At 48.4% G+C, this 25,620-nt stretch overlaps 1 protein-coding gene across 1 annotated transcript in view; it reads left to right on the top strand.

Moving 5' to 3' along the window:
- Positions 1–657: 657 nt before the first annotated feature.
- The window catches only part of IGSF3 (immunoglobulin superfamily member 3), a gene marked incomplete at its 5' end in the record, with an annotated part of 91,184 nt that continues 66,221 nt past the window's right edge, over positions 658–25,620 (top strand). Inside the window, one exon of the mRNA XM_084226698.1 lies at positions 658–700. Coding sequence (XP_084082824.1) covers positions 658–700 — 43 coding nt within the window. The remainder of the gene's footprint in view (positions 701–25,620) is intronic.

Raw genomic sequence — 25,620 nt, 5'->3', positions numbered from 1 at the left:
TTTCTTTTCCCCTTAAAACAAAGGAACCCCGTTTATCCCTGCAGCTCCTTCACGACCCCTACCCCACGCCACAACCTTCCCGAAGGCACCGTGCCGCGCAGCGCCGTCCCAGCAGCGCCGCTCGCCGGGGCAGCGGCGGCCCCAGCGCGGGGCCGGGGGACGGGCGGGCCGGGGCGGGCCGGGGGCGGGGTCTGCCGGCGCGGAGGAAGCGCCGGGCACCCGGCGGCGGCAGCGCTGAACGGGCGGGTGGGCGGGCAGGTGAGGGCGGCGGGCCGGGGCGAGCAGGCGGCCGCGGCGCCCCGCTTATTTTTGTAACTTTCCGGGGTGGGGTCTTTTTGTTGTCGCCTGTGCCTCCCCACCTCCTCTCCCCCGCACCTTCCCCGTGCTCTTTTTTTTTTTTTCCGACCCTAGGAGGAGAGGTTTTTTTCTCGCTCTCCTCCTGCCTCTCCCGCGGGAGCCGTCGGCGCGGAGGGGAGGCGCGGCGGCCGCCCCGCTGCGGGGGCGATGCCCCCGCCTGCCTTGGCGCCTCCCCGTGCCGGCCCCGCCGCCTTCCCTTTGTGCCGCCGGGCCCGGCGCGACGCCTGCCCCGGGAGCCGGCGCCCCGCGGCGCCCCGCGGCGGGAGGTAAGGGCGGCCGCCGCCCCGCGCCCCGGCAGCCATGCGGACCCTGCGGCCGCAGCTCGCCTCCCTGCTGCTCCTCGGTAAGTGCCCGTGGCCGGCGGGGAGGGGAGGGGCGGGACGGGACAGCGCGAGGGTCCCCCGGTGGACCCGGCGGGACGGGACCCCCGGTGGGCGCAGTCCCTCGCAAGGCGTGCGGGAGGATCACCCCTTGTCAGTGCCAAGCGCCCGTCCCCAGGAGTTGTCACTGCCCGCGCTGCTCCTGTGGTCGGAGGGAGGAGTGGCTGAAAAAAAAAAAAGCCCTGTAAATATGTGTATATGTATATGTGTGTGTTAAATAAATGAGGGTTTCATCTCCAGCCGCAGTACCCCGGTGACCACTCCTCGCCGTGCCCCGGGGCGCGGCTCGGGGTCCGGCCAGGGCGTGGGAGCAGTGGGAGCAGAGGGGACCCGCGGCTCCGGGCGGGCTCCGGCTGCAACTTGGGAAGGCGAGCGGCCGTCCAGGGGCTGCTGCTGGGGTCGGGGGTTTCTCGGAGGGGAACCGTAAGGGTAGGGAGTTACACGGGTCTGTGCTGAGCTTGCACAATGAAAGCGGAGAAAATGCCTGGGGTAAGGTAGGCTGCAGAAACAAAGTGCTCTGCTTGGCTCTGGAAGAGCGCGTTGAAATGTAGAGGGAAGGCAGTCCCTGCTGCCGTGAAATGCAATTTGATTGCTTTGTGCTGCCTCTCAAAGTCCACCCGTAGTCCCTTCTCTCGGCCGGCGTTTTGCACCCCGTGAACCGTTAAATGTGTGGTTTTGTCCCGTCCCGCAAGTGCCTGCCCCAGGGATGACTGTGTGCAGTTCTCTAAAGTCCTTTGGGATCCCAACGCTGGGTGAGAGATGCTGTGGGAATGCGAGGTTCCTTCCTACAAATTCGGGAAAAGCAGAGTACAAGGCAGTTAAAACGCCTCTCCGCTTTTTGCTGCGGACCGATGTGCGGGGCTTAAGTACTGATGAGTTGGTAGGAACATTTGTGGAAAATACAGCACGGCACCCTCACGCTGCTTTCTGCCTGTGTATGTGCAGAGCAACCTCGGAGCTGTTTTGATTTGCCTTTTCATTGGTATGATTTTCTGCTGGCATTAACGCTATTGAGGGAAGAAGCGGCAGTGCTGGCAATTTTACTGTCTCGAGAATTGTCACATACATACCTGCTCTGCCAATTTGGAAACAAGATCTCTGCTAGAATTGCAGTCATGCTTCATGTCTGTAATTTGGGGCGGAGGGGGGGTTTGGTGTGCTCTGCCTGTCTTTAGCAAAGAGAGAGGGCGAACTCTTTGAAATGGTTTTGGAGATGGTTCAAACTTCCCCTAACCACCAGCTTGCTTCCATGGGTTCCCTGGAAAAAAAGCCATCTCCGAGCTAAGTTTATGCAGGGTGCCTTTGCTCCGTGAGTGCAGCGAGGCTGTAGTAGCCCGCAAGATGGGTGTAGGCGAAGGGCACGGCGCTTGCTGCCTTGGCTCTTCGCACGCTCCGTCTCTGCTGCTGAAGAACAATAGCACCATTCTGGATTAGGGATTCCTAATATGGAGCGCTCGGGTCCGTGGGTCGCTGCGCGCTCCCTCCGGAGCACGCCCAGCTGCTGCGGCGGAGGAGCAGCAGAGGGCATCCCTCCTCCTGCCCAGGGCATCCCTCCTCCTGCCCGGGGCTCCTAGCCTGGGACCCGCCAGCCCTGCGCTCCACACCCCGTGCTGCTGCTCCTCCGGAGCCCTGCCCGCTGCCGAGGCCGCCCCGACCCCCTGCTTGCCGGAATTACCTTTCTGCGTTTGACCTAAAAGCGGCTCTAACCTGCCTTGGTCCTCCCCCGGGGACGAGCTGCGCGGTGTCATCTGTCGCTTTGGAGGATAGGTTGCTTTTCAGTGGTCCCCAAATCCCATGGACGTATCTAGTTCATAAAAACATCGTGCTGGCCTCCCTGTGCTGAACGTGAGGCTGGTTTTAAGGGTAGGATGTGTACCACGCGTGTGCCTGGAGTTTCTTTTCGTTCTTTTCACCTGGACTTCTTCAGCTGGTTGTTCCCCGTTTGCCCAGCTGCCAGTGTTAATAAAGCTGGGGATGTGTGACAGTGCCTCAAAGCCACAAGTCACACAGAAGTGCTTTAGGTTGCCCCTTGTAAAAGTGAGACATCATTTGATTTAGTTGAGTAAAAATGCATGTTTTGTAACGTAAATGTGACTGACTAGAAAAGGACTGTTGCTTTCCAAACAAGTGATGTTAATGCTAGAATATGGGGATAAGATACTATGGGTCAAATATGCAGAAAAAGAAATGTAACTCATTCTTTCCTTCCCTTTCTGCAAACTCATTAAAATCGCTGAAAGAGGAACTGTGGTTATGGAACGAGATGGTGGGTGATTTAATATAATATATCAAGCATTAACTACCTACCAAAATCCGAGTAACTGTGAAACCAGGGTCTGAAAACCCACATCTGGCATGTGGGTGTAACATTTGTAGATCTCTGCTGTTTTTTCCCCCTTCTTTCTTCAGTGTTTGTTACAGGATTCTTTAAATAAGTGGCACTTCATCACAACAAGTACAAAATGGGAAAATAGAGCAAGTGCTGTAAATAATCCTCATGCAGCAATGAGACCATTAATACTTGTGCCAGCCAGTGCTAATCCTATGTGTAGTTGCAAGATTTACCTCCTTTTTTTTTGCAGGGAGGGATGCAAAGTCTGGTACTCCTCATATTTATAGTGTAATATATAGGAAACACAATAGGCTTCTTGGGAACGCTGAACTCATTCATGTCAGTGACTGGTTTATGAATAGTTCTGCTTTTGAGTCTCTTGCAGTCTCCAGAATACCACCTGTGAATGCAATTTACGGCTCTTTGTGTTCAAACATTGCATATGTATATATGTACATACACTCATTACCCTCTTCCTCTCTCTATTCATGCATAGTAATTGGTGATTTATTTGCGATTCCTAGAGGGGAGCAGAGCATGCGTAAGGTCTTGAAGCAGCAGCTCGCTTGGAAATGGCATGTTGGAGTGAAATACCCATGCCAACACGAGGTGCCTCTTGGAGAATGGAGGGATGATCTTCCAGGCCTGTCTCCCGGAGGGGATGAGGAGCTGGCTGGGAAGCAGCAGTGTGCACTTGGCTGCTGCTCAGGAGTTCTGCTCCTGCACCCTCCTGCTCTTCTGCTGCCTGCCCCGGCGCACAAGTCTAGGTGCGATCGACCGGGGGACTGCTTGGCTGGAGGGGAGCATATGGAGAAAACAGCATAGTGGGTGTTTGCACACAGGGGCTTTGGGGGTGTTTTTGTTTACCGCAGCTCGCGGCCCAGGAGAGTTGCTGGCGCCTCATCTGCTGCTCGGTGCATTGTCAGCAGCAGTGGCCAAGATTGTGTTTTCTCCATCTGCGTCTGCCCCGAGTCCTGAGCCAATTCTGCTGCCCTGGTGCCTGTGCCCGCTGCCTCGGCATCGCTGTGCTGTGCAGTGCCCGAGCGGGACTGATCCTGAGTGTGCTGGGGTGGGCTGTGACTCTGCTTCGTTTGGGGAGCGTGTTCTGGAACGTGCTATGCAGATGGCTCTGGCCATTGCCTCGTCCATGAGGTGGCTCTCTGGGTCTCCCTAAGGTGGGAGACCGCTGCAGCCATCAGGGCTCCGCTCCTGCCCGTCCCCAAGTGTAATTCTTCATGGGCAGACTCCCGCCTTGCAGTCTTGGCCAGACTGTCTGACATCCTGAGGCTCCTGCAGATCCTGTTTATTTACACAGGAGGTTTTGGTTTATGCGAATTATTGTCTTCTAGTTGACCTTCCGTCAAGTTAGATGTCTTTATTAAAGCAGTTTTTATTGCAAATCGAATGCGTACTTAGAACACTTCTACCAGACCCATTATATAACGTGAAAGGCAAAATAAACAGTACTGCAGACCACAGGGAAGGGGGTGGGAGAAAGAGGGTCATAGGGAGAGCATTACTTCAGTGTTGGGAGGCTTGTTGATGGTTTTTTTTAACCAGGAAATTGCCTTTTTTGAAAAAAAAAAACCAACTTCAAAGTTTTTTTCTTTTGGTCTTTCTTGGTTTCTTTCTTATCCGTACAAAACTGGTCAAGCATTCTGTCATTGATTTAAAGGTTATACAGTCTAGTTTGAAGGCAGAGGTGTTTTCACTGGTTTACCTTGGGTGAATCAGAGTGCTGTAAACTGACAGAGTGCTCTTTGCTGTCTGATAGTTAGCAGTCTGCAGGATTCCTCCTGCCCAGGAACTTAAAGCACCAAGAAAATCACCTGAAAGGCAGGGGAAGATTTTCTAGCACAATAGGGTTTTCTTATTGTTGCTAGGGTTCCTCAGCTCATGATTTGACTTGTCTACTGGTATCAAGGGCGTTTAGGCCCTCCAGCCAGAGTCTGGAAAACTGCTGTATTGTGATTTGCCTCTGGCTTTGAAGTTCCTAAATACTTCTTAATGATAACCTGCTAAATGGGTTTTGACTCCATTTTTATATTGGTATTTCTTTCCTAGTTGTATAAAATCTTCTTAAGGAATAGTTCTCTGTGGTAGAATATTAGGAGACGTTTAGCATCTGTTTCTTATCAGCCATAGAAAGGCTAAAATGGAGCCTTTGCTGACAAAGCTGGGTTTGATCACACTGAAGGCAAAGAAATTGAGTCTGCAGCTGCCTTCAGTGGGTCTGGGGTGTCTCTGTCCATCTGTGTCATGTCCAGCTCTAACCTGTTGCTCACCCTGTCTCCATCAGGAGGAACATGTTTTGAATTATGTAAGTCAGTAAGCTTTTTCTTGTTAGGTTTAATTAGCCAGTGGCAGTGAGACAAAAGGAAGTCTTGCCTTTCTGACTGTTGCTAAAGTCACATTTCAGTAAATAATTGGACACGAGCACAAAACCAGACCATCTCAGGTGAGTGATGGGAAGGGGAAAGGCTTTGACATGCAGGACTCATACCATTGCTGCACAGCACTTAAACAAATGCCAAAAGGCAGGGATGCTCCTGAAAGGAGATGTTCCAGCCTGGTTCCTGCCCAGTGTGGCAGGCAGGGGAGGATGCAGGTCAGGGTGCTGACATGAGGACCAGTTGGAGGGACTTGACTGATCTCAAAGGTAACTTGACAAGCCCAGTAAATACGTAGAGGGACTGTGTGTGTGTCTGCTGTGAAAGCAGATCTGTTTTTCACGTGGTCCTGCAGATGTTTGTGGGATCCCAAGGGAAGGAGTGTGCTGTGGAGGCAGGTGGCTGGAGAGCATGGCAAGTCTGGCTGGCTCCATGTCCCAGGGCCTCATTACTGTGGGTCCAAGGATGTGTGACCAGTTACTCAGCCCTCCAGTGAGCCCAGTGTTTGCTCCAGCCACTCCCTTAAATCTTACCAGCCCCTGACAGAGGCTGCCTGCTCTGTCCTTCTTGGCATTTAGTCTGTAGTTTCTGGCTGAAACAGCTGCCTGAGCCCTCCTATGGCTCCTCTTTGCTGATTTTATTCCTGCGCTGGTAGTTCCTTGGTGTTTCTAGGTCTGTTTCCAGCTCTTACTGGGCAATGATCCACAGGCAGGGAAAAGGTGCTGCACTGCAAAATGGAGGAGTGGGAAAAGGATCACAGACTGATGGAATGATTTGGGTTGGAAGGGACCTTAAAGATCATCTAGTTCCATACCCCCTCCCTGCCAGGGGTGGGGATGCCACCTACTATACCAGGTTGCTTGGTGCCCATCCAGCCTGGTCTTGAGCAATTCCAGGGATGGGGCATCCACAGCTTCTCTAGGCAGCCTGTTCCAGTGCCTCAGCACCCTCTGAGTAGAGAATTTGCTCCTAACATCCAATCTAAACGTCCCCTTTTTTTCATTTAAAACTGTTCCCCCTTGTCCTATCACTATCTGGCCATCTGTAAAGTTGTTCTCCATCTTTTTTATAAGCCCCCTTTGAGTACTGAAGGGCTGCAGTGATGTTTCCCTGGAGCCTTCTTTTCTCCAGGCTGGAAAAAAAAAAAAAAAGATGAGCCAAAGGAAAGCATTAGGGGGAGAAGGAAGGTGAAGAACCCAGCTGGTAAGAAAGATTGATCCTTTAGAGCCTGTTCTCCTCTATCTTGCCGAATGCCAGGCCTTTCAGCATGCCCATAGCTTTTTGAGTGTCAAAGACTCCTGAGTACAAATAAACTCAGATAATGAGGATCTGTCTGTATTTGTCCTGTTCCTGAGCAGTGTGCTTACCACTCCTCTTAGCTGACTTCTTTCCAAACAAGATATTGATTCCATCTGGGACTTGAAAAATCATCTAGCACTTCTCCTGTCTCTTCTGATTTTGGCAGACTTAAGACTTTGCTGGTCAGAAGGGGATGAGGTTGCTGCTGAAGTGCAGGAATAAGGAGATTCTAGTGCAGTTTCTGGGGATAAAGTTGTCCCAGTTGGGATCCAGAGCAGCATCTGGGACAGCTGCACAGCCATTAGCACTGTCAGGCATTTCACTAATGCCAGTTGTTTGCTTTGCTGTTCTGGATGTTGTTTTTCTGCCCCTTGCAAAACCTCTCATCAGGCTCTGATGTGTTTGGAGGTGATTTTTGATAGCTATTGTGGCACTGCTAAGTTTGGGGGGGGGGTTTAACTAGTGGAATTGCCATCATTTGCCTAGTGTTCCCTGCTCTGCTCACAGAAGCTGATAGTTTTGCTTCCCAGCAAAAATGTTCCCTTTTAGAGTCATTGTGATTACAGGGGGAATAACAGGGAATGATGGTGCATCTGGGGGATTTTTGGGGTGTTTTTTTTTTTGTTGTTGTTCCTCCCACATTGCATTCCTGATGTGTCTGCCTGAGGCCTGCTGTCACTTTTATGGCTTTTGGGCTTTGTGTGGAAGTTGATAAACTTGTCAAAGGGAGATGGGAGCAGGGAGTGAGGTAGATCTATTTTTCAGCAGACTCTGTAGTGCTTTGAGAGGAACTCAGCACTGACCCAGGCTGCTGTGAAATGGGTGGTTTCTGAAGCTTTTAGAGAAATGGAGGCTTGAAGATAAGATACTGAGCCCCAAAATAGCAGAACTTTTGGTTGTTTCTTTGGGAAAGAAGGGCTCTGATCTCTCATGACAGCAAGGTTATTAAAATTTGGCTCCTAGATAAATTGGGTTTTTTCATTTTGGATTAATCATTTTGTCTCCATTCAGCATCATCACTATGAACATAGGAATCTGCCCAGGTTCCTCCAACTCTCTCTGAAAGGGAAACTGGACCTTGAGTATGAGAAGGCAGTTGTTTGTTGCCAGAAGTCATCCAGAAGCTCTATACTATGGAAAATCATACTGCTGGAATCTGGCACTTATTAACTCGAGTTACCCAGTACCTAGGATCCAGCCAAAGGGCTCTGGCTGGCTGCCAAGCTGAAATTACCAACCTGGGTGTCAGGCCTTGTTGGTTCCTTCTTGATAGCTTGAAATAAGAGCTTCCCAACCAGCATTTGTGTGCCAGCCTCTCTTCTAGTCATATTTCTTCTTACAGCTTTGTAAAGTGTTCGAGGTAATTATAGTACTTACTAATATTTATTCCGTTCTGAGCAATTATCTGAATGCGTTTATCTCCGGTGTGCTTTCGGAGTGCTCTGCCCCCTCTCACCATATCATCTCATCTCATCTCCCTGACTCAGTGCTTTCTGCTCCTTCCCCTCTCATACAGTCCTGGCCCCTCCTGAATGTGCTGTCGAGCTTGGCTTTCCTCTCCTGGAGGTTCCTGGATCCTGTTTTCCTGCTCCGCTGTCTAATCCCATTACAGAGGAGGGATGTTTGCTCCGTCTTGTGGGGGATGAGTGCTGAACCGCCCTGCCAGGTGCTAAGGCGCTTTCCAAGGAAGGACATGGATACCAAGGGAAGCTGGGCTGGCATTGTGCCATCTCCCAGCTTTCTGCTGGCTGCTTGTGGCCTGCAGGCAATATCTTGAGAGCTCCTGCCGAAGGGTTTGACCTTTATGCCTGCAGTTTTACCCGGCGCCTACAGCAGGAGTCACAGCGTGCAAATTCCAGTGCTTTCTTCTGACTTGTGATATAATGGTGGGCCAGTCACTCTGTCTCTGTTCTTGGCTGCTTGAGGTAGAGAGAATGGCTTAAAAGGTGTCATGGGATTTATTTGGGGAGGAGATATGCAGCGTTAGGGCTGAGGTCTCATTTGCTGTCTGTGAGCAAACAGGCGGCTTTTTTCTCATGCATGGAAGAAAACATGGCCTGGAAGAGATTGTTACGGCCTGATTGATTTCACTCTTGGTGTTAGAAAAAGAAGAAAATTGATTTTTACTTTGAGCTCTGTGGTGTTACTTACCTGCACAAGCTCTCTTGCTTATCCTAGGTGAAGGAGAGCTCTCCTTGCAGCCCCATTAGGCTGGTGGGGCACAGCCCATGTGACTGTGCTGTGATTCATCCCAGCCATCAGTGTTACAGCAGCACAGTTAATCTAGGGGTCACTGGCACCTCAGGAGCTGTTACATCTAATCAGTCCCATGCCATGAGCTGGCTGGCAGTTAAATCTAATCTAGAGTGTGGAGCTGCCAAATGCTTGAAGTTTGCCAAGCACTTACTCCTGTCTGCTGTGAATGAGTTGGACTTGAGCAGGATCAGCTTCAGGTGCCTTTCCTGTGATTGGGACTCATAGTCCAGCCTCAGATACCTGTGCTGCAGAGGGGCAAAAGTTGTGCAGAGTCCAAAGGGCTACAAGGAGCGTGTAAATCTACCTGCTCATCTTCATATTTACATATCAAAACAAGCTTTTCTCATCTCACATTGCTTTTTATCCCACCTCTTCCCCTTGCTTGCATGTGAGGAGAGACGTAACCTTTCAGATACTACCATCATCATTAGAGCATAGAGGGACCTCATCTTGCATCTTTTATAGGTGTTGCTTGAGAAGTCTAGTTTTTTATTTTATTTCCAATTTTCCGCTGCTCTTACACCTCATCCGCTCCTCTAGAATTGTCCGGTTGTGCCTGCAGGGTTCCTCTGCAGATGCTACCCTGTGGCTGCCAAATGAAGGGAAGGGCAGCTCTTACTCAGTGGCTATTCTGATTTGTGCCTGGCTCTGGTGTTTGGGATATTTTTTTGTCTTTCAGTCTTTGCAGGGAAGAATGTGGCTGCAAATGGTTGGTGGGAAGGAGGTTTGTTTCCTCCTGGAGCAGTGGGGAAAGCTATCTGAGACTGCCCTGAGCAGCATGGGGTAGTGTAGGGTAGGCAAGGAGCTGATCTCTAAGAGGTTTGTCACCTTTTCTCACAAGCCTGCCCCTGTTAAGCTGTTGTCACCCCTCTCATCTGCATCCCCTTGTTTTTTTAGGCTGGCTTGTTTTGGGGGAGGGTGTAGGGAGGTGAATGTGAGGAAGGGTTTTGCTGTTTGTCAAATGCTTAATAGCTGCTCTAGCAGATCCACTGGGATGCATTACTGAAAGCATCCTAATGATCTCAGTGTAATGGATTTGAGCCTTGGAAGGCCACTTGCTGGGAAGGGGATCCCAGAGCTTTGTGCTTGGCTCCTGGAGGTTGAGGGCTGGGCTCCTGGCAGCAGACAGGGCAGACAGCAGGAGCTGCCTCAGAATCACAGAATCAATTAGGCTGGAAAAGCCCTCTGAGGTCCTCGGCCCAGCCTGTGACTGAACACCACCGTGTCAACCAGTGGCACTTAGACACCTTCACCTCCCTGGGCAGCCTGTTCCAATGTTTCATCACCCTCCTGAGGGTACCCATCCCTCCATGAGGAAGTGTCAGAGAGGAGCCGTGTGCGTGGCACAAAAATGACTCAGTGGGAGGCTTGGCCAAGTACCAACTCCTGCTGTTACCTCAGAAATGTAGATTACCAGAGGCTGCAGCTGTGTGGGTGCCAACTAAGTCCCTGAAGAGATGAAATCTGAGGAAAGGGTAATTTTCCTTACAGAGGTATCTTGGTGGAAGAGGGGGATGTGCAGAGGAGCATGACCATAGTTGATACCAGCAGCCTCTAAACCCGGCTGCTGATGGCACATGTGGGAGAGAGGTGCTGGGGAATGTGGCTCCCACCCCAGCTGTAGGAGCAGCACCCGGTTCTGCTGCCCCCATTCCTCTAACCACTGCTGTTCCTGAGGTGGCATCAAGCAGCCTTCTCCTCCTGGGACTAGTGGTGGCCTGGGAAAGAGGGGGGCTGCTTCTTACCTGCAAAAATTACAGGATCAAGGGTCACATGAGAAAGGAAGGTTCCAGTCCTGGAAGGTACCAGTGGAGCCACGAAGACCCCTGCAATATAGGTGGGGATGATGAAGAAGGGGTAGAAATGAGGGTGGGAGACAGTAGAGTTTTCTGGTGGAAGGACAGATGTAAAAGAAATGCATGTACGTGATCTTCAAAGTGCTGCAGTAGAGATTCTCCATAGTTACTGGGGTGATCAGCATCATTTTCTAAATCATCCTCCGTATGTGGATGCGAATCTTGAGTGTGGGTAGGGTGAAGTGAGGCTTCTGGGGAAGTATGCTAGTGGGAGGCTAAAAATAAATTATCAAAAGAAAGAATTGAGAAATTAACAAAGCTAAACAGATGTATGCAGCTCTAAGAAAAGGGTGTCATATTTGAAAGCATATTTTTGAAAATCCATTTGCTTAGTCATCTTACAGATAACTTAGCTATTTTTGCCTTCTTTGCTCTGATGACACTTCACTGTCTGTATAATAGGTTTAGCATCTGCATTCTTTTCTAGTGTAAAGGGAAAATATATCTGCTAATTTTGAGTTGGTTTTGTAGAATTGCTTTACCTCTTGGCTTTGAAATAAATAAGATACTGGTCCTAAAACTATTTTAAAGAGAATAGTTGGCATTATTTTCCTTCTAACTCATCTTTTTAACCCATTGCCGTGTCTGCAATCGAATTTGAATAGAGAATATATACCCTTGCTATTTCATGTGTAATAATAACTGTGCCCTCAACTGCTCCAGACATTAAAGTGATGATGTTTGGGTTCAGCACAGTAATCTACTGGGGAATGAATGCAAGATCAAGGGCATTTGCAGGTTTTTATTTCTTTGTGTTTGCAGGGGCTGTGGCAGTGCTAGTGGGTTGCTCACAAATGGTGTCTTAGATTACCTCTTCTGCAGGCAGCAAGATTTGCATCTTGCCATTCCTATTTGATCTGCAAGTGGTGATGAGAGCTGTATACTTGAATTCAGATTTTTCTGAGTAGCAGTCTGCAGTCATTAGGGCAGCACTTAGACCCCAGAGGCTTTTTCCATGTTTTCATCCTGTTTCAGTAACCGTGTCTCTTGTTATCTTGTTCCTGAATATTTTCTCTAGTAAGAGGATGCTGTTGTTGCAGCTGTTAAACCTCAAATGTCTTGAATCTCCCTTAGGGAAGAGAGGGGAGAGTTCCTGAGGTTTCTGTGTAAGCAGACTGTAGAAACACCTACATGTCTTTCCCAAATATACAGCCAGGAGGTATTATTGGTGCTGTCCTAACCAGCTGATGGAATCTGGCTGCTTCGGCCTGTGATTCCTCCCTCTTGCTGGCTCGCTATGTTGAAGGGGTTTAGTTAGGAAACAGGGATAACAGGGATTCTTTGAGGTTTTTTTTTTTTTCTTTTTGGTTTTTTTTTTTTTTTTTTTTTGGCATGCAGTGGTGCTGGATGGCTCTGGTTGCTTTTGTCAGAGCAGTGTAGCTAGGAGGTGTCAAAGGAAATTATGGATGTTTGTTCGGTTTCCTGGCTGAATGTACCATGTGGGTTTTGGGTTTTGGAGAAATGTGCATTGAATAAACATTGGGTAAATCTCCTAGGACTAGCACAGCCTGGGAGTGGTGTTGGGAGCTGTGCTTATCTTCATGGCAGGATTTAAAAAGAAACGTTTGTATGAGAAGGGTTTTGCACCCTGGGTTTGGTTCCCATCGGTTCAGTGATTTGTGATGTTGCTCCGTCTGTTCCCTCTAAAGCCAGCTGGCCAACCTTAGGAGAGGATTATCTGAGTAAAATTCTCCAAAGCCTACATTGCTGTCAGAATTCTTTCTTTCCCCCTCTTCCACAGTGCCAGAGGTCAGCCCCAGCCCAGGTGTGACCACTGCCACATTTAAAACCTTGGGGCCAACCCTTGGGGTTGCTGGGGCCCCTTGGGAGACAGGCTGTGCCCCATTTGTGCCCCTTCACTGGGTGGCTGTGGGGGAGAGGGCATGGCCCAGGCAGAGCCAGTGGGGATGGACACTGCCAGGGTGGGTGGGAGCTCTGTCCCAGGCGGTGACAGCTTGGTGCCTTTGTTAGGAGTGGCCTGTCCTGAGATGGGAATCCAAGGCAGGGTGTGCCATGGTCCCTTGTCCCTGCTGCCCCCACAGCCGTGCTCCCTCCTCACCAGGGGACCCAGGGGATGCTGTGGTGGCACGAAGAAGCTCTGACCAAGTGCCAGGTGCCCCAGGGCCTGGCAGGGAGCAGGTGGCATGGGAGCACCATCCCAGCCGGGGACAGGGCAGGGGCTGGCTCCTGTGTGCTTTGGGACATTGGCCAGGAGCAGCCAAGTGCCTGTGGTGCCCAAGCCTTGCCTCACAAACTTGTGCAGGACATTTAATTTTGCCTTCACCTCGGGAGGTGACATTTCACAGCTGTGCTAGTGGGTGCAAGCCGTGCCAACCCTCACCACCAGTCTGCTGCTGCTGTGAGGTGAGGAGGGGGATGGCCTCAGCAGCTCCTTTGGGACTGCAGTCCCAGCTTCCTGGCCCTGCAGCCCTTCCTTCACCCTGTCTTTTTTGTGGTCTCCTCCAGCTGTGTCAGTCCCTTACAGAGCTGGAGTGTGTGTGGTGTTTCGGTGCAGCTGCTGGATCTGTTCAGCTTGCATCAATCGGTCGCTGTTAAGGCTTATAATCAGTGTAAAATCTCTGGGGTGCAGCTATTTGCAGAAAAAAAACAACCACTGCACCCTTCCAGACTTGCATCAAACAAGAGTTTTATTCTCATTAATTGAATTCCTCTAGAGTCTGATAACTTGGGCATGTTGAAATCAGATAAATAAAACCCTCCCTCCCTGGTAGCTGTGTAAGCCTTTCCTTAACTCCCTGATCAGAGGGGACTAGGCTTTGCTAAGTAAGTAGCTGAAGATGAAAACTCCTGCATATGTCTGCTCATTGGGGAATGTAGGCAGGAGGATGCTCAGAGTGGTGTATTTAGGAAAGGTCTACCTCATCCCCCACTCTTCCTTTTCTCAGTTCATTAGGAATGATTTTTTTGTTTAGTGACAAATGCTGTTTAGTTAGTCACCCTCAAACACATTGTCTGCGTCTAGAAGCTGGGGCTCAGCTTTCTTTCAGACCTTCAGCTAAACCTGCAGCCCTGCAAAGTGGCAAGTCTGCTCTTGCTGAAGTCAGGGTGTATGGCCTTTGGGGTGTCTCTGGGGCTGTGCTGCCCCATCCATCTCATGGATGCTGAGATAGGTTGCTCTGGGAGGCAGAAGGGCGTTTGGACTGGTGCCCGAAGTGTGGTGTGGCTGAGCTGATTTCTGTAATCCTGAAAAAATCCAACTTGCAGCTTTTCCCAGACTCCATACATCAAATGAGACTTGCATTAAGTTAAGGTCATGTCCCTTTCTGTGTTGCATCTCTCATGTGTGTAGTTCTTGTCTTGGGCCCCTCTTGTTCAGCAGATGCTGTTGGTTAGTCCAGAGTCATTCCTCCCTGCCCCTGGGTCACCCATGCCGTAAGGAGGTACCTGGCTTGCCAGCCAGCCTTGCATGGCTTGGTTTTCAGTCAGCACTGCTCTTCCCCTTAAGGGTCTTTCTGTTTTCCTCCTCCTCTGCCACTCCTGCTGCTGCTTTTTTTGTGCACCCTCGATTTGGATTTCCCCCATTCTCTTTTATCAGTATTTCTGCCCCATAGCTGTTTACACCACCAATGCAGTAGCACCTCCCCTCATCCCCAGGACACTTTTTCTGCCCTTACCATCTATTGCTTCTGCTCCTGCTGTCATGCAGTGGCATGAGTCCTCTGACCATTCTGACCTCCCCATCTCAGGGCTTGGTCTCTTCCCTCTCTGCCTTGTCTCTCATAAACTCTTTTTTAATTTTTGCTTTACTGAATGCTGATGGTGGTACTGCCCCCCAAGCTTGGATAGGCCCTTCTCCATCTTCAGATTTGCTTCTCGAACTGTAGCAACTTTATGAAGGGAGCTGGCATATAAATGTTGGTCTGTCTTCACCTGTTGGTTTTCTCTGTCCCGCTTTCCTTCTCCATGCTTTTCACAAAGGTAGAATTTCTAACCTTTCTGCTTGTCTTAAGGGTCCCAACTAATTTTTCCTTGTCTCTGTCATTTGTTTTCCTGCTCATAGCCTCTCTCCTTCAGTGCAAGGCTGCTTTATCCCCCCACCTCCTTCAGCAGCTGCTGTGTCCTCTGCAAGCCCCATGGGATGCTCTGTCTGGGGCTTTTGCCTCCCAGCTCTCTGCCAGTTTAGTCTGTCTCTTCTGTGATTTACTTCGCAAGGGCTTTCTTAATAACCCCCACTACCCTACATCTTGGTTGTGATCAAATACTACCTTTCTTGACATTGTAATTGACCTTGCACTAACCAGTTTTGGTCTCATCCTGGAGTGATTTCCTCTAAGTTCTGTTGTCTTTGTCTTTTCCTGCCTCTCACAGAGCTTTTCTTATGACCTCATGAGTTTACTCTGTATACCAGCTTCAGGGTTTGTTTTTGTGTGGCTACAAGGGGTCTATTCTATGACCCCATCCAGATCTTCCTACAGTCCCTGCCTCTTTGTAATTTTGTCCACTCCTAAAAACTGGAGTGGCCTCTCTGCTAGTGTTACAGGCTTGTGTTTCTGTTCAATTCAAAATTCTGACCTCTGTCTCTGGTGGTTACTTGCATGCATGTGCATGCACCTGGGTCTTTCTGCTTAAGGAATGTAAGCTGCAGCATTTCCTAGCCATCTCTGCCTCTGAAATTTGTTCTTTTTTTTCTTTCTTTCTTTTTTTGTCTGCTGGTTCCCCTGAACTCTCAAATTAGTTCTTCCTCCTCCTCTGCTGTGCCAAATGCAAAATGCGTGTCTTCTCTTTAAAGCCCTTCTACCTTTTCTTTCCAGAGCTTCTTCACTCTGTGGTTTTTGATTCCCAGCCTCTGCCTCTCATTGTGTTTCCTCAGGCTGGGTTCTCAGAGAAAGAGGGCTTATCTGATCATGCTGCCTCTGCCACCCCTTTCCAGATAACCTGGAAGCCCTTTGGCCAATTTTACGCAAATTTGACAGGAGTAGAGAGCTCGGATATAAACAAGTTCCTGCAAGCCCTGTGAAGAGTAGGTGGCTGAGTCAGGGCAGCGGCAGGGCACTGAAGGAGACCCTTTTCTTCAAGGGCCTCAGCAGTGCCTCCAAATGACTGTGCCAGCTGTAGGAGAAGCTGCAGCTGGAGCTTGCAGTCGAGTCATTAGTCTCAGAGACAGCCTCCCTCCTGAAGGCAAGGGAAGCTAGGCTTCATTAAGTCTCCTGCTCTTAGGGTTGTGTTGCTGAAAGTGGTGCCTTGAAACCCTTTTATTTTGCTCTGTGTGATGGGGAGTGACCTGCAGTGAGCACCTGCAGCAGTTCTTCACTTGCTGCCTTTGCATAAGGCCTGCTAGAGAGCTGCCGTCAGGGTCTCCCAGCAGACAGAGACCTTGGCACTTGCTCCCACTCTGCCCTGCTCTCATTTCCTGCTCTCTCTTGACCCATCTGCTGGCTGCTGAAGGTGTTGGCTCACAGTGTGCCTGAGCTGGTGCGTTATCCCAACCGATTAAAAGGGTTGTTTGCCCCTATCCCCCAAAGAAAAAGGTCTTCCTGCTCTCCTGGTGAAAACTCTTTTCTTGGGTCATTCTTTTTTCAGCTTATGTAGAGGTCAAGCATGGGGAGAGGAGTGTGTGTATTTTGCTAGGAATAAAGTGAGTGGGAAGGCAAGACTGTTTTTTTGCCGTGGCAGCTGGTACCTAGATCAGCTTAACTGCATCGTGAAACCACATTTTTAAACTGAATCTCCTGGGATGAGGGTGTTTTTACCACCTTTTCTCTGTAGCTGGTGCAGTGAGGTTGCTCTGCGTAGGTGCTTGGTGCTGAGCTAAGGTAACTGAGTCTACAGCAGTGGTGAAAATGCAGTTTTGGAGAGTCTTTCATGGAAAAGTTGAGGTTGGAAGGGACCTTTGGAGATTATCTGGTCCGAGCCCCTTGCAGGTTGCCCAGAATCCTGTCCAGATAACTTTGACCGTCTCCAGGGAGGAGACTTCACAATCTCTTGGAGCAGCCTGTGCCAGTGTGCAGTTAACCCTCACTGTTGTTGTTGGGTTTGTTTGTTTGTTTGTTTAATATAAAAAGTGTTTTCCTATGCTTTCCAGCTGGTCAGTTCCCCCTGGTGCATGGGCTTGTACCTCCTCAGGGAGGAGAATTGCATGATTGTCCTTCTTACTCACTGATAGTACTATGCTTAAAAGGAATGACTGTACCTTTTTCCCTGGAAGAAATAGTAACATAAATGCTTCTGCACCCTTTGTTTTGTTTTGTTCTGATTTCCTTTCCAAATGCCAGAAAGCTCCTGTCCTCCCATTTGAAATGAGAGCCTTGGTAGTTTGGTGACAACTGCTGATAGTCTGTGTAGCATGTCAAAGGAATAAATTATAGTGTATGCAGACAAGGAGTTCTAACATCTTAATTAGCAATAAAAGGGAGCAGGTAGCTGAAGAATCTCCCTGGATCTTTGTCTGTCTTTCAGGGATGCTGTCTGATTGAATCACAGAAGTTTTGAGAGGCAGCATCTTGCTGCCGCTTAGTGAACAGGGAAGAATCCAGATGAATTTGTGGGGAGGAGATGGAAACTAACTGCTGCTGTATGGCTGTACTTCATATTCCTGAGATCCTTTATGGTGGGGTGGGAAAACTATCTTGGAAAAATGCATGCTTTTAGCCAGTACACTTGACTTTGGGGATAAGTCATTTTCCTGAAAGCTCTTTCTGCTGAAGGAGTACAAGATGGCAGCTTTGCCTTGCAAATTGAATGTTCTCTCCTGATAATGGTCGTGGCTGAGGGGCACAAATGTTTCTTCAGCATGCCAGAAGGAAGAGGGAGAGATTGCCCTGGCTGCATTCTTTTCTGGATGTTACATTTTAGAGCTTTTTTTTAGTGTTATTTCTACAGAGCTGTGTGCTCCCAAGGAGGTGGGGAGCAGGTGCAGACCTGTGCCTAGGGATGAAGCTGGAGTGCTGGAGGAATGGTGTGCCCTGGGAGGTAGGAAGGAATGTGCAGCAGGGCACTTTGTCATCAGCTCTTCCAGCCTGTCAATATTTAACAGATTGCTGTTAAGTTTCTCTCTCTAGAAGGTAATCAATTCGGGGTTAAGCAATTAATAAATGGCTGCCTGAGGTTTCCAGTTTAGAGGTTGAAAAGGAGATGCTCCAGCCCTGCCCAGAAGGACAAAGATGCAAGTAAAGGTTGTAGAGAAAAATAAGGGTGCTGAAGTGTCATCCTTACCAAAGCAAGGGAAAATCTGCAGTCACTTGAAGAAAGGGGAAGGGCAGGAAACCAAATAAGCAACTTCAAGGAGTATGGAAAGATGGGCCAAAACACTGGTGTTTGTTTCTCTTAGGAGATGGAGGGAGGCACTTGTATGTCTGTCCTTCCTCCCTGTGTTTTAATGAAAGAGAACAAGAAGCTTTGTTTTTCTTTAGGAAAAATAAATTTGAGGGAAGGTAAGAAAGCAGGCTCTCCATGCATCAGATGTATTTTAAGAGATCTCATGAAAGAGAGGGAATTCCTTTAATGAGAGCCTGGGCAATAAATGCTGTTTCCTTTTGGCAAGGATAATGTGAAGGTGAAATTTGGGACTCCACACTCTTTTCTCCTGGGAGAGTATTTAAGCATCTGGGATGTTATGAGGTGAATTACAGCAATAATAGAGACATTCTGTTTTTTAATATTGAAAGGGATCGCAGAGCATGCAGGAAAACAAAAAAAGAAGTGACATTAAATGTTATTGACTGTGAAACAAAATGAAGTTTCTTATTGTCTGAGAGTGAGTGATAGCACAGGGAATAATGTTTGACAATTCTTCGAGTGACCCTAGACGTTGAACATGTAGGACTTGAAGACTAAAGAAGGATAATAAAAAGAAATACTGGGGCTGGAGGGCATAATGAACTATGTCAGAAATTTCCTGCCTAGCTTTGATGCTCAAAACAATTTCATTTCACCCCCTCCTCTTGATAGGCTAGGAGCACATACCAGCCAAGGATTCAGCAGTCCAAAATGCTTCATAGTGTTCGTGCTTCATAGCCTTGGTACTAAAATGGCAGTGCTGAGTCCTTTTGAGGTCTGGGAGCAGTACTAGAGACACACAGGGTAATTGGTGTGTCCTTACATGTATTTTAAGAGCTAGCTACAAGAACAGAAGGAAAAGCACACATAGGAATCTTTGGAGACTTCACTTTTTGTGCAGGTCTGCACTAAATCTTGCAGGGAGTACATGTGGTGACAGCTTCAATACTCAGGCTGGGGATGCACTAATGAAGCCATCACTGCTTTTCATTGGAAAATATAAAAGTAGGCATTGCCTTGGGCATTCCAGCAGGCTGCTGTAAATGCTGCTTTGTATTGTAGTGCTTAACCAGACCTGGAACCAGCAGCAGTGATACAAGTCACTAGGGCATGGATTCAGTGGGCTGTGAGGAAGGAGAAACTCCGAAGGATGAGGCACAAGGAGCAGTGCAAGTCAGAAGTACTGCGTGGGCAATCCAACACTTCCTGCCTGCATACTCCCAATATAAGCATAATCTGCCAGGGAGCTTCTGCTCTGTTCTTCCCAGAGTGATAAGGGTAGCAGTGGTACTGCATGGGAAGAACATGCTGATCTGGGAGATGGGAAAGGGCTGCAAAGGTCGTGTGCTGACCTTGGAGGAAGAGAAACAGTGGATTAGATGTTTCACAGGACAAGCTCTACCTTAGGTACAGAAAAGAGCCAGCATTCTGTGGGGTTAGTCAAAACTTTGGTGAATACAAGGATTGCAGGTTGTAAGGGATTCTTTCTTCTCAGTATCTTTGCAGGAGATTAATAAAGCTGCAGTAAGCAGTAGGTGTGTTGCACAAAGATATCTGGGTCCCCAACATTATGCCTCTGAAGCAGCAGGGCAGCAGCTTAGTCTGTCCCTCGTGCCCTCGTGCACCAGTGTGTGTTGTTACCTTTTACAGCCAGGTACATCCTGTGCCACCAAGTGCTTCAAAGCCCTCGTGAAGTAAGGAGGCTGAGCACCACGAGCTCCAGAGCTCAGGGATCTGTGTGCAGAAGGACTGCCCAGCCATTCCCCTTCCTTTGGTTATTATGGGTATTGCTCTTTTTTCTGACCACAGACGTGTCTGGCTGGCTTCTGGATGCTGAGTACTTTGAGTTTTCAAAGTGAAGCTGTACTAGATTAAAGAGTAGTTTCAGGCTTCTGTGCAGCAAAGTAACTTTAAATATACTTTCTGGTGGGATGATTGAGAATGATAGAACTGTAAGAGAGGGAGATCTTGTGTCATGCATCCCCTGGGGCAGGTTCATCTCTGCCTTATGGTATCCTTGAAGAAAGTAAGTGTCTATTAGAGGAAGCTATAGTGTAAGATGCCTCAGTCTTTCACAGAGCAGTCTCTGTGGTGCCTCACTTTCCTAGCTTGTGGGAAATGGAGCATTTAGCTAGCTCCCATGACCAGTCTGAATCTCTGCTCTTCAAGTCCAAGCCTATTGTTTCTTGTCTTCGCAGCATCCAACATAGATAATGAATTATTTCATCCTTTCAGCATTTTTCAAAGTTTAAAGGTTGTAGTAATGCGGCAACCTTGATCTGTGGCTCAAGAATATGCTGTTCTAAGGTGGTGTTAAAACTAGCATATTTTAATATGCCTAATTGTGGAACAGGGAAGGAACAGTTAGAGGAATGTGACATCCATATAGGATGTAGTTCGCTTAAAAAAGCGGGGGGGAAGAAATCACAAGGGCAGATCACATTTTGCACTGTGCATCTGCAGAATACCAATGCCATACTGGGGAAAATAAGGAAGTCTTCTGTCAATATAAGGGCCAGATCTGAGAAGAACCAAAGGATGTAAAATGGCTCTGATCTTGGTGAAGGGGTCGGATGTCTGACTGGATGCATATTTATAGCAGAGGTACAAGACCTCCTTTACAGTCAGAACTTGGGAAGCTAGTCACAGGCCATGGCAATCTATGGTGATTAAAAGAAATGCCATCTCTTTCATATTTATTGAAAACATTTTTCTTAAAAGACAGTAAACATCTGCTGTGGAAGTGAGCGGCTGTGAGACGGAGCGGCGAGCAGAGACGAGGGAAGGCAGTGGTGTTGGAAGAACAAAGAGCTTCACTGGCAGCTCCTGTCTACTTTGCCCATGCTTTGATATTTCCCCACTGATTCTGATATTTCCATAGCAATTATTGTATAAATTGCTCCTGGCTGACCTCGCCACTTAGCCATCCTTAGTTGGCTCAGCGGTGGAGAGAATTTGAATGAGGAGTGAATAGCTTGATGAGCTGGTTTAGGAAAGATGGACCATGTGCTGGGAGTGGTGGCTTGGTGGCAGGAGTGGAGGGAGGGGAGGATAGGGGATCAGGCATCCTTGTGTTTGCACCATTTAAACATTAAAGCAAAAGGGTGGAGGATGGGGACAGAGTTGTTCTGCAGGTGGCTCCAGCCAGCCTTTCAGTACACTGAGCTCTCTTGGCATGAGAAAAAATACCCCAAGAAAACACTGTATTTTCCCAGAATGAGGCTTTACAGTACTGGGGGGATGGTGGGGGCTTACCACATGTTTTCTTCTGATAGCATTGTTTTTATCCATCTGGCAGCAGGTTGCAGTGTATGGAGATTGTTCCTGCTGTGACTCATTTATGCAAAAATTAAGCTCAAACCTAATTTTTGGTTGTGTGCCTTAACAGCAGACTTCACAGAATAGCAGGTGTGTGTTGCTAAAAGGTTTTCTCTGCTTTGGTGTTGCTTGGTGGGGCAGAGTGTCTCCCTCAGAGATTTTATTAGTCTTCAGCCCATGGCAAAAAGAAAAGATGGTTGCTTGAGGAAGTGTTCTCAGTGGCTGGACAATGGTGAGTTTGGAAGAGCCTTCTTGAAATGAATTACTGTTTTGTGGGTATCAGCCCTGCTGTGGAGTCCGGAGAAAAAGCAAGGACTAAGTGATGGGCTGGGTTTGGCAAGAGGTGTCTACAAGTTCTGTGGGTGACAGAAGGGAGAGAGGAGGGGCCATCCCCTGGGAAACCTTGTGCATAAGTGAGACTGAAAAATCTGATTTCAGAGGGAATGTGAGTCCCTGAGTAATTCACTGGCAGCAGAGGCCTGTGCAGGGCTCAGTGCTAGTGCCTTGGGGCAGGAGAGTCAGAGCACTGAGGAGGGGTGATGCCACAACCTGCAGCTCCTGGGCAGCAGGGCACGGGGGGCATCAGGACACGGAGAGCAGCAGGAGGAAGTCTGCTGGCACTTGCCTCACCTTAGATGGCACCACTCCATGCATTGGAGCACAGTGGCCAGCTGGGTGGTCAGCCTGGGCTCCTGCAGATCGCCTCAGACCTGCATGAGGGCAGCAGTGGCCACAGCCTGTGGTGCACTTGCACCTGCTCTTGGGCTGAGCTTGCCCAGAGCATCTCTGTAGTTTAGAATTAGACTCTTTAGCATAACTGCCCTTTAGCACTTATGTCTGAATTGTCTTCATTACTGGGGACTTTCTGCCAGGTCCTGTGGTCTGCTGCAGATGCTAATTTGTCATAGCCAAGTAGGATTTATGCATGCTCCCCTTCCCTCTCCTTCCCTGCACAGGGGCACAAGCTCCTATGTCAGTTCTAAGGATGTTTTGAGGGAACCAGTTCAGGTGTTCAGAATAGAAATAGTCATGCTCTTGGAGAAGAAGCCAAAATGGTACCTTTTTTAGCTTCTGTTGTAGTATAAGCAAGGCACAGTCTGCAGACCATGTTGTTGAAGAGTACAGTCTGCAATGACATGGGTTGTGAAGGGGCACAAGGACAGCTGTACCAGTTCAGAGTAAATCCTGTGCCTTGCTCAGCATCCCTACTCAAAAAGCTGTAGCTAGGTAGCTGTGCAACTGTAGCTTGTTTTGGGAGCCTTATGAATCTGATGTGATTTACCTGTTTAGTAGCCCTCTTTCATGTGCTTGTCCCACTCATATTTCGACCCATATAAACTTCTTCCATACCCACAGGTCTGCTGTGTTCAGCTGCAAAAACTGCCTCCCTTGTTATAAATCTGGGTCTGACCAGTTTCACTTGATGGCCCTTGGTATTTAAACCAGAAGAGATGGTAAAGGGTAAATTCTTTGTCATGGCATATATATTTGTGAAAAAACCTTTACCAGATCCCCTTCAAGTCACCTTTTTTTCCCTCCGGACTCCATTATTTCTGACGGAGGAGCCATTCCCTAGTGTTTATCATCATTGTTGTTCCTCACTTGACACTTTTTCAGTAGTGCCTGTAAGTTGAACAAACAATAGCCCCAACAACAAAGCCTAGATGTGTGCTGTGAATTTGTGAAAGGGAGAGGGATCTCCTTGGAAATGTTTTCTGTCTAATAACTGTAGTCAAAGGCACAAAGTAATTTTTAAAGGAAATTTAGGATTAATATTGTCAGTTATTGACAAATTGTACTTTAGAGATTCTCAGGGAAGGAAAACTTCTGTAAAGCTGCAGGGGTAGAAATATCCCCTCAAACCATTTCGTGTTCATCGCTGTTAGCCCTGGTGCTTATAGAAGGTATCTATACCAAGAAGATATGTATATCATGACTTTTTTAGTTTCTGCCTAGTGATTAGAGACCCAGGATAATACTCATAAGAGCTCAAGTTTCTCCTTCAGATTAAATGACTACTGGCAGTGATTATTGATATTGAAGATAACTTGGTGCAACTGCTGCAGCACTTTTGGATGTGGTGCAGACATAACCCATATGGTCTGAGATGGAGAGAATATTTGTGCAAGAGGCTCTTCATCATTCTGTCATGAGTTTTTATTTGTTCTTTTGAGCTGTCAGTGCTGTGGCAGGGTTTTTGTGTGCTCAGGCATCCTTTTATTACACCCACCTGTCCCTTGCAATAAGCCTTGAGTCAATGTTCTCAGCTAAAATTTTGCACACGTGTTCTTCTGAAAGGGACCTGAAGGTCCACCTCCTTCCCAGAAGGTAAATGTTTGGCATTTTCTGAAATGGGGCCTCTTCAAAGCACTTCAAATCAGGCACCTGAAATGACCAGTTGTGTGTGGAAAGCCTGAGCTCCGAGCTCTGTGAGGGTCTCCTTGGAAAGGTCAGATCTTGCCAAAATCATCTGAGGTTGCTGTGAGGGTACAGATTTTGCAAAGACACTGTGTACTCAGAAGCTGAGCTGTAGTGCTGCTGGGGGAGATGCCTGGCTGGCAGGGATACTTGGTGCTCCTCTTTTGCTCCTTTCTTTCTTGGAGAGGCATTGAAATCCTGGCTGTGATGTGACAAGGGAGACTTGAATGACTGTGTGATTCTGACATAGCACTTTTCTCTTGCCTTTTCTGTGCTTTTCAGAGCTGTTTCCCATGACATTTGCAGTGGCCCTGCTGGGAGAGCTGGCATAGGGCAGGTGCAGGGACTGAGCATCTGGGGTTCCTGGGTCCTGCACTGTCCCTTGCTGCTTCAGTCTCATCACCTGGCTGCGCTGCCCCCTTTGCCACTGCTCTTATCCTCCGTGCACCTCCAGGGCTTGGGAGATGGGTAAGCTGAGAGCTGCCTGGCTATTGTTTGGCATGCCCCTAGCTCAAAAGGCTGGCAACAATAGCCCTGATCCATAGGGGATAAGGATCAGGGTATGGCTTCCTCCTTATCACGTGGGATTTGCTGTCTTTTGGAAAAAAACAGATGAACAAACCTGCAATTTCTTATTAATTTTAAAGTAGCACTTGGCTCACTACCTCCTCCCTATTAGCCCTTGCGTTGTCAGTAAATTATATTGGATTTGCAATTAAAAGCCAGCTGTGCCAGTGCAGTACCAGCCAAATGCCACCATCACTCTCTCCTGGGTGTCCTAGGGAAGGTGTGGAGCACACAGCTCCTCCTGTAGTGAGCTCTTCTCTCACTTCAAGAGGGAATGATAAGAGTTTAAATGGGATCTCAGACACGTTATTTTTGTTAATCAGAGCACTTGCTCACTAAGAAATGCAGTTCTCTTCTTAATACGGTGTATTGTGGATATAGCAATTCCCAGAGCTTGCAAAATGCTAAACATCATGCAAAAGGTAACTGAGCACAACATGTACTGCTGGATGTCTGCCTCAGGCTGATTGTTTTTCTTCTTTCCTTTCTTGATTAAAATAGTTTTGGAGAAGTACTTCTGCTTCTGCTGTTTGGGATTTTTTTAAAGTGTTGAAAAGCATTTGTGCCCACTCGTGTCGGAGCAGGAGTTTTAGCCAGGCGCAGGGAACAGTGCTGAGGATGTGCTGCTCCTCTGGAAATGCAGCCTGTTCATCCAACTTCTGAGCCTTTGTGTCTCACCTCTGGAACAGCAACCTGCTGCAGGCTGTAGGCAAAAGCCTGACTGTTGTGTCTTCTGTCCATCCTGGAGCTGGGCAGGACTTTTTCTGCACTGTCTTCTTCTGTCCCTCAGCTTCTTAGGCTCCTGTGGCCAGAATGGGAAGCAAGGAGCTCTTTGGCTCTCAACTCTCTTACTTTTGGCTGCTTTAGGAAGGTGCAGCAAGCCAGAGCAAAGGGAGGAGAGGAGGAGGAATGGAAAGTGGGGCTCTTCAGAACCTGGAGGAGGACTCCAGGTTAGAGTTACAATGAGGGTCCTAAAAGCCACTGGCAAGGGAAGAAGGAAGCCCATGTCAGTGCTGTCTGTGAGGGTGGTGAGATTTGACATCTGCCAAAAATCTGTGCTGTGGGTCACCAGGGTTGTGGTCTTCCAATGAGCTTTGGAAAGTCAGATACCCATCTCTGATAAAATACTGTTTTTTAACTAAATCGCTGGAAAACTCTTACATAAAAAATCCAGCACTGTGTTAAAAGCCTGATAAACAAAGTTGTGCACT

The sequence above is a fragment of the Fringilla coelebs genome, assembly GCF_963513975.1.
Source record: "Fringilla coelebs genome assembly, chromosome: 2".
NCBI classification, from domain to species: domain Eukaryota; kingdom Metazoa; phylum Chordata; class Aves; order Passeriformes; family Fringillidae; genus Fringilla; species Fringilla coelebs.
The sequence above is the reverse complement of the archived record's forward strand: the minus strand, read 5'-3'. Positions and strand labels throughout refer to the sequence as shown.